The following is a 15,681-nucleotide window of genomic DNA, read 5'->3' as shown; positions in this document are numbered from 1 at the left end:
ATCCCTTCCAGCCACAAAATAACAGAATCATCATTTTACATATCCCCACAAAAGCAAAGAGGCAGTGATATTTAATTTCAGGGATTAAAAAAACCTTTTCCCTTTACTCACCCTGTAGGGCTCCTACCCTATTTTATTTTTCGGCACAGGATTTTATCTCCTCCTGAAATTCCAAATCTTTATTTGGTTATTGGTTTCCCACCCACCCACCAACCAATCGACCACCCACAGACACACACACACTGACTAAATGAAAGTAATTATTCCATGTTATATCCACCACAGCAAATACAGTATTGTAAATTGTGCTTTAATTTCTGCAATCGGATATGATGCAGTGAAATACGAGTATAAACTCTCATTGTACATCCAGAAAATAAAAAGCACATTTATACAGATTTAGCCCAACAGCTTATTCCCTTTTTTAAAAAACGTTTTGAATGTAATTAAAGCTAATTTATCTTCAGTGTAAAAACTTGGAGGTATAAACAAACTCAAGATATTACATACAGGCAGTTAATGTACATTTCCAAACGTGCACAGTGCAGCATTTCAGACAAAGTAAATGGTCTCATTTCAGCTTTTACTGGTAAGCATAATCCACATCTCAATCTTGAATAAAAACGTCACAATATATAAACCCACTGAGAATCCTGTACACAAATACGGCTTTATAGAAATCTGATTTCAAATATAAATACATAAACTGTCATGACCTTACGTGTTACAACAGCTTATTTTTCTATCGTAATTTTATAAAAAAAAAATCATAGAAAAATATTTCAATGCACATTCAACCACTATGACAGGGGCCGTGACCTTGTGCCTTTAAACCACACCTTATGGAGTGTAAAGCATCACACCAGGCATTTTTGGAATGAAAATTACTAAGATCTTAAGACTGAAGAGGCTACTGTATAAATATTCCCATTATAATATGGTAACAAAACTAGTTAGCTCCATAGTGTACCTGGGAGGCAGTGGGGCAGGGAAGGGAGGTTAGCGCTAGTTTAAGAAGGCCCACAGAACGTACAAGAAGGTAGCCAACGAACTAGGGTCATTTTAAAATCCCCACTGCAAGCCCAACACTGACCTTACTAGTGAGACTCTTAAGGCAACCAAGACTGGGCATGTGTTTGGCCCCAGATGCATGAATCCTACCCTCCCCTCAATCTCCACTGCCATGGCGTGGGGAGGACTGCAAAGCAATTTCTTGTGTGTACAAAAGACGATTCAGTGCAAACCGAGAAACTCCTCTTTGTCAATAGTTTCAAAATTTCTTATTGCCCTTAAGCAACTGAAAGTTTTTCTAAACAGGCAATATTCAAATTGGGATCTACACTGGAGAACGAATGGATATAAAAGGCAAACTTTCGATAGGAAACATTCTAATGCGAGATAATTTCTTTCCCCTTCCTTTTGTGGAATTGAACAGGGTTCCATGGAGAATGAAAAAACTGGTCCTTACAAAGTGTACTTTCCTGCATTTAAAAAATATATATCATTTAGACAGCAGATCCAGGAAGGTTACCAGGCATAGTCAAGTTTCTTCTATGGCTTTTTAAATCGCTGAGGTACTATGTGATCACCATCACTTCTGATATTTCTGCTTGACCGCTTCCCTATGAAAGCTACGCTCAACAGCGATCCTACTCATCAGTCTATAAGGTAACAGAATCTGGGGAAACCGTCCTGAGGACGGCGGGCACAGACGCTTGACGCCCCGGCGTGCTATTAGGAAAAGGCAAAGCAACTGCTTTCAAACACTGCACGCCTCCAGAAAAGTGGAAGCTCTTCTGGGCAAACCAAAGGGAGTCCCCCAGTTTGCCCAAAAGGTTTAGCAGCAAGATCCCGGGACCACGTGCACCAAGGTGGGCAGCGTGCAGGGGCAGTGGCGAGTGGTACAGAGCAGGCGGGGGACCCGGGGCTGCCGGCCCCCGAGCCAGTCCCCCGTCCCACATAAAGTGACACAGCCTGAGGATGCTCGGAAACGTCAGGATGGTGACACGCGTGGCAAGAGGACGCAGAAAGGAAAGACGCTAAGGTTTGGAAGTGAAGGCCATACATCTAAACGCCTCTGTTTGAATCTCTCAACTCGCCACACACACATCAGGTAAAGTTGGACTTGTTCCAAGCCGAGATGGGCTAGAGAGACACTTACTACTCCCGACGACTGGATAAATCACGCTGGCACAGCAAAGATCTGAAGACAGTATGGAGTCCAGGCACATCTTACCAAGGCCCTTTCTAAGTAGTAAACCAGCTACCGCAGGGTCCGTATGATACTAATGCAGAAGACACTGGCCACAGTTGTATTATGGGTCAAGCAGTAACTCCTTTCCACTAATAATACTAGAGCTATGGTTTTAATTGCATAGTCTTTCAGAATCATGGGGGTTGGAGAGGGAAATGAGGACCAGCTCTTTTCCTGAAGGCCCAGGCTTCCTCCCAGCAGTCAGCTTCAGCGTGACAGCCCGATGCAGACAGCAGACGTGTCTGGCTCCTGCCTCAGCCTGTGACACGCCTCTCTTACCTCCACTGAGCAGACCAGTCACACATCCCCTAGATCCACAAACTCATCTTCTCGCTTGGCCAAGTCTTCTTCATCTCCCAGAGCTTTCCACCCGCTGGTGGGCAGGACTGGCTTGGAGGAATGGCGCTGCAGCAGCGCAAAAGGGAACAAGGAGGACAGGCGGGCCGAGGTCCTCAGCACCGAGGCGGCCTCTGCCTGGAGGGCCTCCTGGCTGTGGTGTCTCTCCTCGATTTTCTCCTGTAGGCGCTGGACTTCCTCCATCGTCTCCAAGAGTTTGCTCAGGGTGGCCACTCTGCCACCACCCAGGATTTGGGCCTCTGGAATCCACCGCAAGTAGCGCTGGGCCCACACTTTGATCTCTGGCCCCTCGATGTGAGGCAGCAGTAGCCCGTGGTAGTTGGGGGGCTTGCTGCGCCAGCTGTCGTAGAACTCTCGGAAGTTGTCCTGCAGCTCCTCAGAGGAATTAATCAGTTTGCTAATTCTCTTGCCCAGAAGGTTTTTAATTAAATGATCTGTTTCTTCCCTGAAAAATCCTCTTTTGGGAGATGATTTAGATTGGGTGAGTGGCAAAGAAAGTTGTCGTTGATGCTTTGAGAGAAAACACAAATAAAAATCTCTGGTTAGCTGGACAGCACGGTGACAGCTGCTCCCATCAAGGCAGAATCCTGCTTTAACAGAAGTCATGAGATATCAGAACTGCCCCGTGAACGTAAGTTCATTGCAATGCTATCACACGCAGAGAGAAAGCAGCGGCGGGCGGGGGTTTCTTGTTTATGCCACAATGCACGTGTCAGGTGCACACTGGGTGTATAAACAAATGGGTGAAACCAGGTGCGGGGCGTTAAGTACTTGTGAAGGACGAGCTTAAGTTAAGATAGGCTGATGATGATTTAGGGGAGTATTGGGGATGAGGCCTATTCATTTTTGAAAGGAGCAATATGTTTCTTCTTTGAGAAATTTACAGTGTTCGCTTTCACAATAGTCTGAACGCCACCTGTGAGGAAGTGCTGCCGACAACCTGAAGAGCCTGTCACTCCACTGAAATAATGTGTAGGCTTAACTTGTAGGCTACTGGGCATCCAGTGGGAGGTCAAGCCTAAGTCAAAAAGATTCTGGACAGAGACAGACGGGAGCAAAAGAAACCTGAGGACTGGCTAAGCAGGCTGGATGTGCCTCTCTGATGAGCTGCACGGAGTAGAAAACGTGAGAGCATTTACACTTTTGCCCTCGTCGGTAACTCCACCTGCAGCCAAAGCAACGTGTTGCGTTTGGGGATGCACTGCGAAAGGGCTGTGAAGATGGTCAAGACGGTTACGAGGGACCCCTGGTGCCCAAAGGAGAAGGTAAAAAGCTGAGGAGAAGCTGTTTCTCTCCAGCTCTTCTGCCCCTGAGGTATCCATTTGAAATCAGAATAGATAGAAGTTTTATTCTGGGGCTAGTCTCCTAACTCTCTAACATGCTCCTGCCAGTGGTTCTTCCTTATAAAAAATATTTCCTTATTATGGAATGTAGAACAACAATAAAAATACAAAGTAGAAAGCAAAACCATTCACAATACCCCAAGTCAGAGATGACCAGGATTTTTGACTTTCCATCTGGGGGCAGGAGAGCCGAAGGCCAGGAGTCGGGGGCCGGCCTCTTCTCTCCAGTGATCCAGGTGAGTCAGGGATCAGGGGAAGCAGGTGGAACCTAACAGCCACAGAGTGTTCACTGCCTACCGGGTTCTGTGCTCAGCGCTTAACGTGCAACCACTTACCCAGTTCTCAAAGTCACTATTACTGCCCCCATTTTACAGATGAGAAAACTAAGGCACAGAGGTTAAGTAACTGCAAAGGCCCCAGCTACCAAGTGCCAGACGTGGTTTCACGACCACAGTCTGGCTCCAGAGCCTGGACTCTTAACAGAGCTCTCCTTGTCTTGCAAGCCCCTCTCTGAAGCCCTAAGTGAACGGAGCGTTCCAGACAGGCCAGGTGTGAACAGCACTGTGCCCCCAGAGCCTGGTCAAGGCCTAGGGCTGAGGCTGGGACCCCACACCTGAGTGGACCCCGTGGTCACGAGTGGTAATTCCCAGGGCAGTGCATCGTGCTGGCCGGCCACGGCTCTTTGGTCTCTACAGAACTACTCCAAGGTCACCTGTCCACTCAACAAGAGGCCCCGAGCCTGACGCCCAGATGCCTCACCAAACGGCTTCACAGGTCCTCGTTGGCCCAGCGCCAGCTCTGCATTAGCTAGTACAAGCCGAGATGCCCCAACCCTGCAGCTTAAGTCTCTCCCACTGGCCAGCTCCTGGAACCTAGGTCCTCTGCTCCCATCTACAAGAAGGGACACTTAGAACAACGGGGCCTGGGCAGAGAAATGGACTCTGGTCTTACCGAGTGGAGCTTTTATTTCCTCCCTTCCGTCTCTGAGTCTCTGAGGGCCTGGGGCAGCTCTGCAATCCTGACCAGGCGGGAAGTGTGTGTGCGGCCACCAGGGGGCACAGCACGCTGACAAAAACTGACCTCCGGCCAAACCGTTCTGGAGCGCAGGGCAGTTCTGGCCCAACAGACAGGAAAGAGGTTGAGCCAGGAGGGCAAACACCCAGCCTGGGCCTGAGGACCCTTGAAGGGCGAAGCATCAGCTCTAAGTTATCCAGCAGCTGTGCCTTCTGCGAGTGCTGGCTTTGGCTCACCTGGGTCCCCAAGCCCCTTTAGAACGGAGCCAGCTCCCACAGCAGGACGGGCTGGGCTCCCAGGAGCCCCGTGGGATGGCGGGATCAGAAGGATGGCGGTGGAGAAGGCAGTGACGCGCACCAACTTGTGACTGGCCACCACTGGCCACCCCGCTCTCCCTTTCATGGGGTCGGGGGGCTGGCAGGGGGTCCAGGTCAGGAGACTGAACGGGAAATGCCATGTAAATCACGCCTCACCCAGGGAGCGTCGGGGTTAATAACTAGTAAGGTCAGGAACAAACATCTAAAGGGAGGCCCAAATAATTTGATGCCTGTCGTTTTCAGCCCAGGTCTGCAAACAACAGCCCGCGGGCCCAATCTGGCCTGGTGCCTGCTTTTGTAAATACTGGAACACAGCCAGGCCTGTCTGCTTACGGGGCATCTGTGGCTGTTTTCGAGCTCCAACAGCATGCGGGAAGTTGTGCCAGAGACTTTGTGGCCCCTGACAGAACACGTTAGTCGCAAACACCATTGTTAGCGTGAAGAGAGGCCTGGCTATTAAAGATGTGAACCGGTACAGACGGCACAGTAGAGCCCACACCGTGATCGCCGTCCCCTCTACTCTACCAACCGCACGCGGGCAGGGGCGAGATGCTCGACTCCACGCAGCAGCCCCGGCGACACTCAGCTAATGACTACGTCTCATCAGGACAGACGCTGGCCTGCTGAAGGCAAAGGATTCTCAGGGGCCCTGACAATCTGCCCGTCACGATCTCGACTGCAGACTGTGTCCGTGTATCTCGCATCCTTACAGACATGGGGATCTCTGCGCAGACGAAGGGGGTTAGACATGTGCACATCTTACTTTGAAATGCGTTCCTTTCCGCTGGCCTTTGTCCAGTTTCGGCTTTTCCACGTAAAGAGGGTTTTTGAGCAACGTCTGGGCTTTGGGTTCGAACTGCACAGACCAGTCCCACACGGTGAGGAGATTCAAAGGCCTGCTTTGTGCGCCCTGGCCTTCCCGGCCCTGCCAAAACAAGCACAGGTCACGGCGCTTCCAGCGGGGCTGAGGAAAGCAAACACGGCGCTGGAGACGGGCCCCAGGAAGGCGCGCCCCGCCTGCCCTGAGAGCCAGCCTTCCAGGGGCTGCTCACTGCACTAATGGCTCTGCGTGGGGAGGGGCAGGACGCGCTGCTTCCAGCGGGCCGCATGCCAGCCGCGGTCTCCCAGGACAGCACCCTTGTGAGGTCACTCCTAGTTTTCCAATTCACCTTTGGGGAAACTGAGGCTCAGAAAATGGAAGTGACCGCCTGAGGTCACGAAGCTGGTGAGCAGCGAGGCTGTGTGAGTGGAGCCTGGTAAAATCCCACTGGAGGGCCAGCTCCAGCAAACCCCGAGGCCCCCAGAGGGCCGGTCAGAGCACCGATGGCGCAGACTTAAGGCCCTGGGAGCGTGGCCTCAAGGGAGACTAAAGGCGTTTAAGACGGAAAGTGAAAGCCTAGCTTCCCTGCTCCGCCACAGCTCTCTTCAGAGTCACTCCAGGCATCGGGCAAGTGGAAGAGAAGGCATCTGACCTGTTCACAAAGACAACTTTTAATCTGCTTCATTCCTGGCTCTGACACTTGCTCCCGGCTCCAATATTTACCATGTGACCTGGGGCGAGTTACTCACTGTCTCAGTGCCTCAGCTCCTCAGGGATAATAATAATTCAGACCCACAGGGTGCTTGAGGATTAAATATCAATACCCGGAAAGCACTCAGAACAGGGCCCAGCATATAATCACTGTTACAAAATTATCATTTTTATCATCAATCTTCTTGCACCCTACCTGTGAGACCTGGCTTCTTCAATACACAGGTTCCTAAGAGGGACTCTTACCATGTTTGTATCTTTCTGATGAGGCGAATTGAAGAAGAAGGTGCTAAAGATAGGTATGTACAGGCTATCCGACAAAACGGTCAGGTACGTCTCCGTGAACTCAAACGCTGGGGGATGCTGGTGCACCAGCTGCCAGACACAGTCTAAGAAGAGCAGGAACACGGGAACCTACGTGAAAACGAGATACACGTGACTGAGGGGCACCGGCGGTCCTGGGTTCGGGGCAGCCACCTCGACAGCTGGGGAATAACCTCTCCCGGGCACTATATTCTCTGGGAAACGCATTCCAGGCGATTCACATTCTCAACTCCATCCCATTCCCAGCGATAAATATGGTCAACTGAAACCACACACCCGTGGATTAACATCAGGACTTGGCAGGACCTCTCTGCGTGAAAGACATTCCTGAGATGATGTAAAAATCTCCTTGTCAATCAGCACTGACAGATGAGCACTTGCAACTGATCCTGGTAACAGGGAACAGTAGCTCTGAACCTCAACAAATGAAATGCTGTTCCCCACAGAAGAATTCCACTCTTCTCATTAGTAGCACTCTGTTACAAAGAAATACTACTCAATTACTTCAAATACTGTGGATACTCCCTTCTCCACACCCCTGACAATGAGGGCGCAGAAGAGAAAAAGGACGGGAGAGAAGGCAGAAGCAGCAAAAATGAGTTTCCAACATTTTTCACAAATGCACTTTTTTAAGCGATGGCCTCTTTTATTAGCTTCAGAGGCAAGCCCTCTAATAGCAGAGATGAGAGTTTTCGAGGGTGCCTTGTCATCCCCAACTACTCCTTGTCCAATCACCAGTGACCCTGTCAGGTGGACAGGCCACGTCACAGTCTCTCCCTTCCCGAGCTTGGCCAAGGTCTCACACACAGCTCCTGAGAGGCGGGAGCTGGGAAGCCAGCTCTTTTTTTTTTTTTGCAGTACGCGGGCCTCTCACTGCTGCGGCCTCTCCCGTTGCGGAGCACAGGCTCCGGAAGCGCAGGCTCAGCGGCCATGGCTCACGGGCCCAGCCACTCCGCGGCATGTGGGATCTTCCCAGACCGGGGCACGAACCCGTGTCCCCTGCATCTGCAGGCGGACTCTCAACCACTGCACCACCAGGGAAGCCCGGAAGCCAGCTCTTGAATCAAAGTCCAGTGCCGTGTCAATTACATCACAAAGTAGACCACCCCGTTTTCTATCAAAACTCCAGTATGTCAGTGTTGAGATGAAAAGAAAGGTCTACATGGGCAACTTTATTTCACACCTCATTTTATGTTCAAGAGCATACTTAAATAGAGCGTAAAATGTTTGGACCTCATTGTACAGTCAGGGAAATGGGCTCACAAAGTACGGGTGACTCCTCCCAGCACTGGGTAAACAGACCTGATCTGCTCTCGGGCTCTTGCTCCACTAGACACGGTGCCTGTCAGTCCCCCTTTTCTCAAGATATACAAACTATACGAGATATACAAAAGCACACTCTTCCCCACACAGTATCAGCTCTTTCTGCCCGTCATGTTATTTGAGTCCCATTAACCTTTCAAATTAGTATCTCAGAAACGCAAGGTCCCTTTCAAGACTGAAAGATGGTGATGTCCATTCAGCCCAATGGGACACAGATGAGTACAGAACTGTCCTGAAAGAAACTGCAGGCCTAGTGAGAGGGGGCTGGGTCTCCCAGGACACACCAAGCCCTTATGGGCAAGAGCCACGTCTCTGTTTCCACAGCCGCTGTGTCAAGCTGTCCAGCACCGCAGACAGACGTGCTTATTACCTGGGGTAAGAAAAACCACCAGTCGCCCTGCTAGCATACGTTACCTCTGCAGGTGATCTAATTAAAGTTCACCTGTTTTCATTTTTCTTTCCACAGTCGTTAATAATGCAGCCAAAGGAGTTTGCACCGCTGTAACCTAGACAAGTACACCCCAACCTGGGGGGCTCATTTTCACTAACTGAACTGTAACACTAACTCTCCAGTGCTTGAATTCAGAGGCCCAGACCTGCAGCTACCATGGCGAAGGCCCTGGTACTGGATAGCATTCACATAACCCTGTGCTTTATTTTGAAAGGGTTTACTGCAAGGAAAATTTACTTTGCGTTATTATGTATTTTCTGTAGGAAACTTGTACCCTAAATGTTCATTTTTTTTTTTGCAAAGACTAAATTAACAGAAACTGTGGGAGTCTCTCTCACTGAGTTCATTTTTATTTAAGTTTTACAAATCAGTATTACTTCCACCATGAAATATAATAGCCCCCTGGGGTACACAATTTAGAAGAGAAGACTCTGAACACACCTGTTAATAAACACCCCTCTCCCCTGGGAAGAGTTTCAATAGTGTTTCAAGCATTGAAAGGCATCTAGCAGTGCACTGACCTCAGCCTTCCTGACAAGCCCCTAAAAGGCGAGCACTTTGCAGGCAGGAGCCCTCGGTCGGAAGACAGATGAATGAAGAGACGGGGCTCTGCTTCCCCATGGCTGCCGGGTCTGTGATGGGGACACTCACCTCCTCCTTGTCACTCTGACGTAGATGGTTGCAGCGGTCCAGGAAGCAGTGTCCGCCCACGATCCACTCCTTCTGGACAAGGCTCTGGAAACCGAACCTGGTTCGACAGTGGGGGTCCATCATCACTTGCACCAGAGAGGAAATGAGGCAGCAGAGGTCGGAAGCGTTCTCCTCTGGGGTGGAGGGAGGCCCAGCAGCAGCGCGGAGAGGAAGGAGGGTACCAAGTGTTAAAGAGCTGCAGAGGGCTCGCACAGGCACAGGTAACAGCAGGGGCCTCAACACCAGCGCCTCCCACTGACGGTCAAGCGCTAATTCTCCAAAGGCCAGGGCCAGTGGGGAAAAAACAGTAATGTTTTCAGATTGAGAGACAAATAGCTTCTAGCCTGGCTGGCACTGGTTCCAGCACACACTGGCACTAAAGATGGATTGGTTACTGATGAATAAATGCAGCATGGCAAACCCACTGTCAGAATGTGGGGTCCAAATGTGCTACACGATGAGGGCACAATCAGATACATCATGGCACTCGCTGGGCTCCACAGACCAAGTTCAAAACCCTTCCGGCTGGTGTGTCAGGGTCTCCATCACTGAACTCATTGTTCCAAGGCAAAACTGCTTCTCAGCCACCTTTCCTCCACTACCTCTGCTTCGGAGAAAGGGTAGCATTCCTGGATTGCACCAAAATGCTCTGATTCTCAGCTCTACGGCTCTTTCCATTTCTGTCTGGGAGCACAGAGGGGCCCGCTTCTTTCTGCCTAGCCTAGAGGAGAAACTCTCCACAGTAAGTATAAGCCATGTGCCCACCCCTGGGGTGCACGGTACAAAACCACACGATGAAAATTCTGCTCACATCCCGGTTCACCATAAATGACTCATAGCAAATAAAAACATACATCTACATCCGTGCATTTGTCTTAGTTTTAAGGTCCTAAAAGTCAAGGTCTACAGCCCTGTGGTTTCTACTTTACACAAGAAGTGCAACTCAAGGTGTTATTTTAAAATGTCCACGAGGACAATGGTGCTGGTAGCAGTGGGTTTAGAGAAACTTCAGAACGAATTCTACGTAGGGAGGTGTTTGCACTGTTAAACTCTCCTCCTGACCCCGGGGTCACGAAGCACTACAGAGCCACGCTTACACTGTGCTCCTACTTCTCCTCCAGGAAACAAGCCTAAACAATGGGGACACATGGGTTCAGAAGAAGCAGATTTTTATATTTGTCTTTCTTGTGCTATCACCTTCCAAAACAAGTTTCATTTTTTAAGAGAATCTTCCTTCTTGCGTATGAAGGGTGTTAACAGTACACATGCGAGTCCTAGGAAGAGCAGCTAGAGAATGAGACTTCAGAGGTACAACTCAGCAGTCCTTCGTGGAGTGAGGAGAGCTCAGCCTCACCCGCTAAAGATCCCCATTTCATTCTACGCAACTCTGGGATTGGTGCAGTCTGGCCCTGGGTAGTTGCACCTCTCAGCCCCCCAATCTTCATCCCTCCTTTTCACCAGTTACTCAGTACTCTGTTCTGCCATTGTTAATTAGATCTTTTTCAATAACACCCTTAGGCCTGCTCTCTCAAACTTCTAGAAGGCAGAGGCATAGAGCTCTGTACATGGGAGGTGCTCAGTGCATGTATTAAAATTTAAGTCAGAAGGTACAGAAATCACAGGTGGACACATTTCCAGTCTGCTCACAGAAGCTAAATTCTAGCAGTCATGGAGAGTGTCAGAAAAATGATAAAAGCCTGAGGGGATGAAAGCATGAGACAGTCTACTTAATGTAAAGCATGGGGCTATAAGAAACTTTAAATATTCAAAACAGCAGATAATATTTTAGCTCAGATCTAACCAATTCCACCAACAATCTTTGTTGCATGAGGTTTACACTTCTTTTACACATTCTGGGTGTGTATATCCTGTCCACATGTACAGGAAGTTAAGTCCACGGAAGAAAAGGGAATCGCGGTCCACACCAATCGTGGTGGCAACTGCACGAAGTTGTCAGACACAAAGATGTAAAAATAACAATTAAACCATCCATGGGTCTCTTCATACAAAAACGATCATCCAAAGATTTTAACTTTGAGTTAATATAAAACAAAACCTCAAAATATGAGGAAATGTGAGCTTTGGTAAAGATACCAAACAATTCCTTCTTGGGCTGCGAATAGGTCTGCCGAGTTCCAAGTGAAAGAATTTATTTTTAAACTATAACAATGAACTCCAAAGCAGAGCATTCCAAGGTCAGGGTAAAAAGAATGGAAGGATTTCTACACCAGCTCGCTCCTTCTACAAGACAATTCCACTTACATAAATCTCTATATACAGAAACAGAATCCCAAGTAAAGGAAAAAGGAAACCACCCTTTGTGCTTTAAATACATTACCTAAAAGAAGAACGTTCATGTTTTGCGCTTCTAGACATTCTATAATCTCTATTGCTTTTTTCAGGCAGCGTCTACATAGGAGAGAGACAAGAAAAACAGATATTAGTTCCTGAGCTTAGTATCATGAACAATAAGAAATTTAGAGGCATCTGACATGATCTTCAGTTTTCTATCTCATCTACTGTTTCATGCTGAAGATCTCCAAAAAGAAACAAATTATCATTCATGCTATTCAGATACTGCAAGACACTCATCTGCTTATTAGAAACTCAAAATTTTCAGAAGGGATTTCCAAAATGGATGTAAAAATGTTGCTACGTGATTCCTAAACTAGAAATACTTATTGCAAATTCGTATCTGAGTGTGTTGGTGAGTCCCAGTAAGACCCAGAAAGGCCCACATCTGGAGGCTGTGCTGCAGGTCCATTTTGTTAACTCAAGGTCATGGGCTAAATGTGTTGGTGTGGCTGGAAAGGCCCAGTGTGCCCTGAAACCCCTTTGTCTCTCTCGACGCAGCTCCGTTTGAGACTGTTGCCGCTGCCAGCAGCTCTGCCTTCTGCACTGGTAACCCTGCAGCAGTGGCGCCTCCCTGGGCTCTTCACCGGCTTAGGGACACTCACCTCCACCCACCCCATGGAAGGAAAGGTCCTTTTATTTTATAACATTCATCACAATACTTGCAATTATATATTCAAATTAAGGACATGCAGCAGGCTCCTCAAAACCTATTTGTTAAAAAGTTTTTGGAGGCCTGAGGCTCCTTTGCACAAACTCCCAGGCAGATGTGAGAGAGGATGCCGAGCTAGGTGGAAGGGAGGAGTCTTCTCTTCGGAGCTGTTCTCTCCCCTGCTCTCACCCTGTCATCATTTCTGTTTTGCGCCTCCCTTTGCCCTCTCCTCTACTTAAGGGCAACAGACAGAAGCTATTCAAAATGGGAAGTAGGAAAGGGAATAAAATTCTGTTTTCTCGGAATCTCTACTTAACTCCGAAATGAAAAATAACTAATTGGCATTAATGACAGTAAAAAAAAATTTTAATAGGTAAGAGACATATAAGATACAGAATTCTTCTAAAAAGGTATTCAGTAAAAACTCAGCATCCGGGGAATTCCCTGGAGGTCTAGTGGTTAGGACTCCGCACTTTCACTGCAAGGGTGTGGGTTCCATCCCTGGTCTCGGCCAAAAACAAAAACAAACCCAGAAACTCAGCATCCCTCCCCTTCTCAATCCCCAGATTCCTCCCTGGGGGTGAGCGCTGCTGCTCAATTAGAACGCTGGGTTGCCACGTCCCCTTTTTTGTAGGCTTCCCATCCCTAGTCTATAGTCTAGGGAGCAGATCTCTGTATGGGCAGGTAGCATGTCTGTAAATTCTTATCAGATGTGCACAGAAATAATAAATAATGAATGTAAAATCCAGCTGAGCCCTGAACAGAATATGTGATCTAAGAATATTTAACCGTGAAATAGAAAACAGTTAAATTATTTGTCAGGTTGCTTTACTACTTTTTTAAAATTTCTGGCTGCCTTGGGTCTTCGTTGCTGAGCGTGGGCTTTCTCCAATTGCGGCGAGCGGGGGCTACTCTTTGTTGCGGTGCGCGGGCTTCTCACTGCAGTGGCTTCTCTTGTTGCAGAGCGCGGGCTCTAGGCGCGCGGGCTTCAGTAGTTGTGGCTCGTGGGCTCTAGAGTGCAGGCTCAGTAGTTGTGGCACATGGGCTTAGTTGCTCCGCGGCATGTGGGATCTTCTCGAACCCGTGTCCCCTGCATTTGGCAGGTGGATTCTTAACCACTGTGCCACCAGGGAAGTCCTGCTCTACTACTTTGGCTTAGAGAACTGTGTAATTCATGAGCAAAACAATGCCTTGAAATACCTGATTATGTCAAGCCAGCTGCTACTTTCCAGCAGGGAAAACCATTTTATATCTGTGTCCCAAAATTCGGTACTATTATCTGAAAAAAGGAAAAAGAGTAAAGAAGTCAGGCACTGTTTGCAGCTGTGCCTCTGCTGTAAAACCTGTGCTGTTCAGAGGCGCTGCCCCAGACTAGGCTGAGAATCCAGCATTTCAAACCTTCAGCTGAAATTGTTTTTGAACTGTAAACCCCTGGAATGGTGTGGCAGTCAAAAATAGACTTTCATTGCTCAAGTAAAAAGTGCCCTACAATCTGTATACTAAGCCACAGTCCACCCTGTAACTCAACAAGGAGAGTAACATGCTTTAGGCAGACAGAGTCGACATCCAAGCTGCTGCTCTTAGAAGAGGAAGATGCAACAGGCCACGTCCTAATGCCAAGGAGGCCTGAGGGAAGAGCTAGCTTCTGCTGGAATACTAAACACACACGTTTACCTTGCACGCCAGACAATATCCCCCCAACCCACCTGATACAGAAGCCCTGCATTTTACAGAAGTCTACTGCATGTCAGAGCTGCAAACTCAAATCACTGAGAAGGCAGATACCCCTGCAAAGTACTGGATGGTGAAAACAGAAGCGGAGAATCACAGTCCTGGATCAACTAGTGCAATTTCTTACTTCTCCGCCAGGTGCCTGCTTTTTATAAACCTATTTTATAACACACAGCACAGTGTGTTCTAATTAGAGGCACACACTTGTTTCTCTTGGTGTCATATTCATCTTTATCTCCAATGCCTAGCATAGTTAGTGTGTATAATGGAAATTCAACAAATGTTGACTGAATGAATGAATAAATCCTAAATCAGACCACTAGGCTAAAAAGTCAAAGTTAGGAAAAGCTACCTGTAAGTGTGACGAATCTCAGAGGGTAAACACTCATTCAAGAGTGAAGAGAATCAACAGGTGACTGACTTTGATTACATCTGATTCAAGTTCTGAACTGTTCACACTGGGCAGCCTGGGCAGGGAAGTGGTGGTGGCTAGGATGGGCATATTTCATTTTCTACTTTGCACATTTCAGATTAACTGAATGTTTTTTACACTGTAAAAAAATATATATATATATGCTCAATCGGAAAAAAAAAATAAAATATTTCCACTTGGTGAGGGAGGAGTCCATTTAATAAGCCACTAAGGAAAACAAACAGATGATTCACTTTACAAAATAGTCAGTGAATACAGGTACTGCAAAGTTCTACAACTTTTAAGGCAGAAGCTCAACGCTCACCACTGGGGAAGGAAGAGAGGAGGATGGTGGCTCTGTGTTCACTGCCCTGAGAAGCGGCAGTGGGGCAAGAACCTGGAGCAAAATGGTGGCAGCAAGTGTACCGAGGGCAGCTGGCCCCGTGGTGACTGGCCCCTCCGCTCCGTGACACCAACCCTCACGGCCGGGAACCTCTGTGTACAGCCATGAGGAACCCAGGGGAATGGCACCGACTTTCACCTGATCCACGCGGCATGTCTTTCCGAATCTGACAGAAAGTTTTTGCTCGGCATTCTTCTCACCTATCAGAAACAGCTGTTTAAATTTAGAGTAGGCCGTCTGGATTTCCTGCAGGGATAGGAAGTTGCTTGACAGGTCTTCAGTTTTAACAATTTCATAGGGTGGCCTGTGGATGGTCTTATAAATTCTAGGTAACAAAAAGTAACAAGAGATTAGAAGAGCAGGCATGAGTTAGAAAGAGTTCGTTTTTCCTGAGCACTTCCTGGGCGCCCAGGTCTGTGTGAAGAGCTCCCACTGAATCCTCCCCAACGAGGCAACTACTGCCCGCTGCCGCTCCCAGCCAGCAGAGGTGGGGATGCAGGAACAAGGGGCAGAGCCACCCGGCCCAA

General features: G+C 48.3%; 1 protein-coding gene across 2 annotated transcripts in view; it reads right to left on the bottom strand.

The window, feature by feature from the left end:
* Positions 1–289: 289 nt before the first annotated feature.
* Positions 290–15,681, bottom strand: part of MTMR12 (myotubularin related protein 12) — a 65,627-nt gene continuing 50,235 nt past the window's right edge. Inside the window, exons 10-16 of one of the 2 annotated variants that reach the window (XM_027092739.1) lie at positions 15,355–15,479; positions 13,809–13,887; positions 11,943–12,013; positions 9,566–9,738; positions 7,063–7,230; positions 6,049–6,249; positions 290–3,121 (exon numbers count right to left, since the gene is read on the bottom strand). In XM_027092739.1, the coding sequence (XP_026948540.1) occupies positions 2,552–3,121; positions 6,049–6,249; positions 7,063–7,230; positions 9,566–9,738; positions 11,943–12,013; positions 13,809–13,887; positions 15,355–15,479 (1,387 nt within the window). In that variant the 3' untranslated portion in view covers positions 290–2,551. The remainder of the gene's footprint in view (positions 3,122–6,048; positions 6,250–7,062; positions 7,231–9,565; positions 9,739–11,942; positions 12,014–13,808; positions 13,888–15,354; positions 15,480–15,681) is intronic. The other variant, XM_027092741.1, reaches the window with a different exon arrangement.

The sequence above is a fragment of the Aethalodelphis obliquidens genome, unplaced genomic scaffold, assembly GCF_003676395.1.
Source record: "Aethalodelphis obliquidens isolate GAN/ISIS:26980383/991018 unplaced genomic scaffold, ASM367639v1 scaffold80, whole genome shotgun sequence".
Taxonomy (NCBI): domain Eukaryota; kingdom Metazoa; phylum Chordata; class Mammalia; order Artiodactyla; family Delphinidae; genus Aethalodelphis; species Aethalodelphis obliquidens.
Note: the sequence above shows the minus strand (reverse complement) of the source record. Positions and strands in the feature narration are given on the sequence as shown.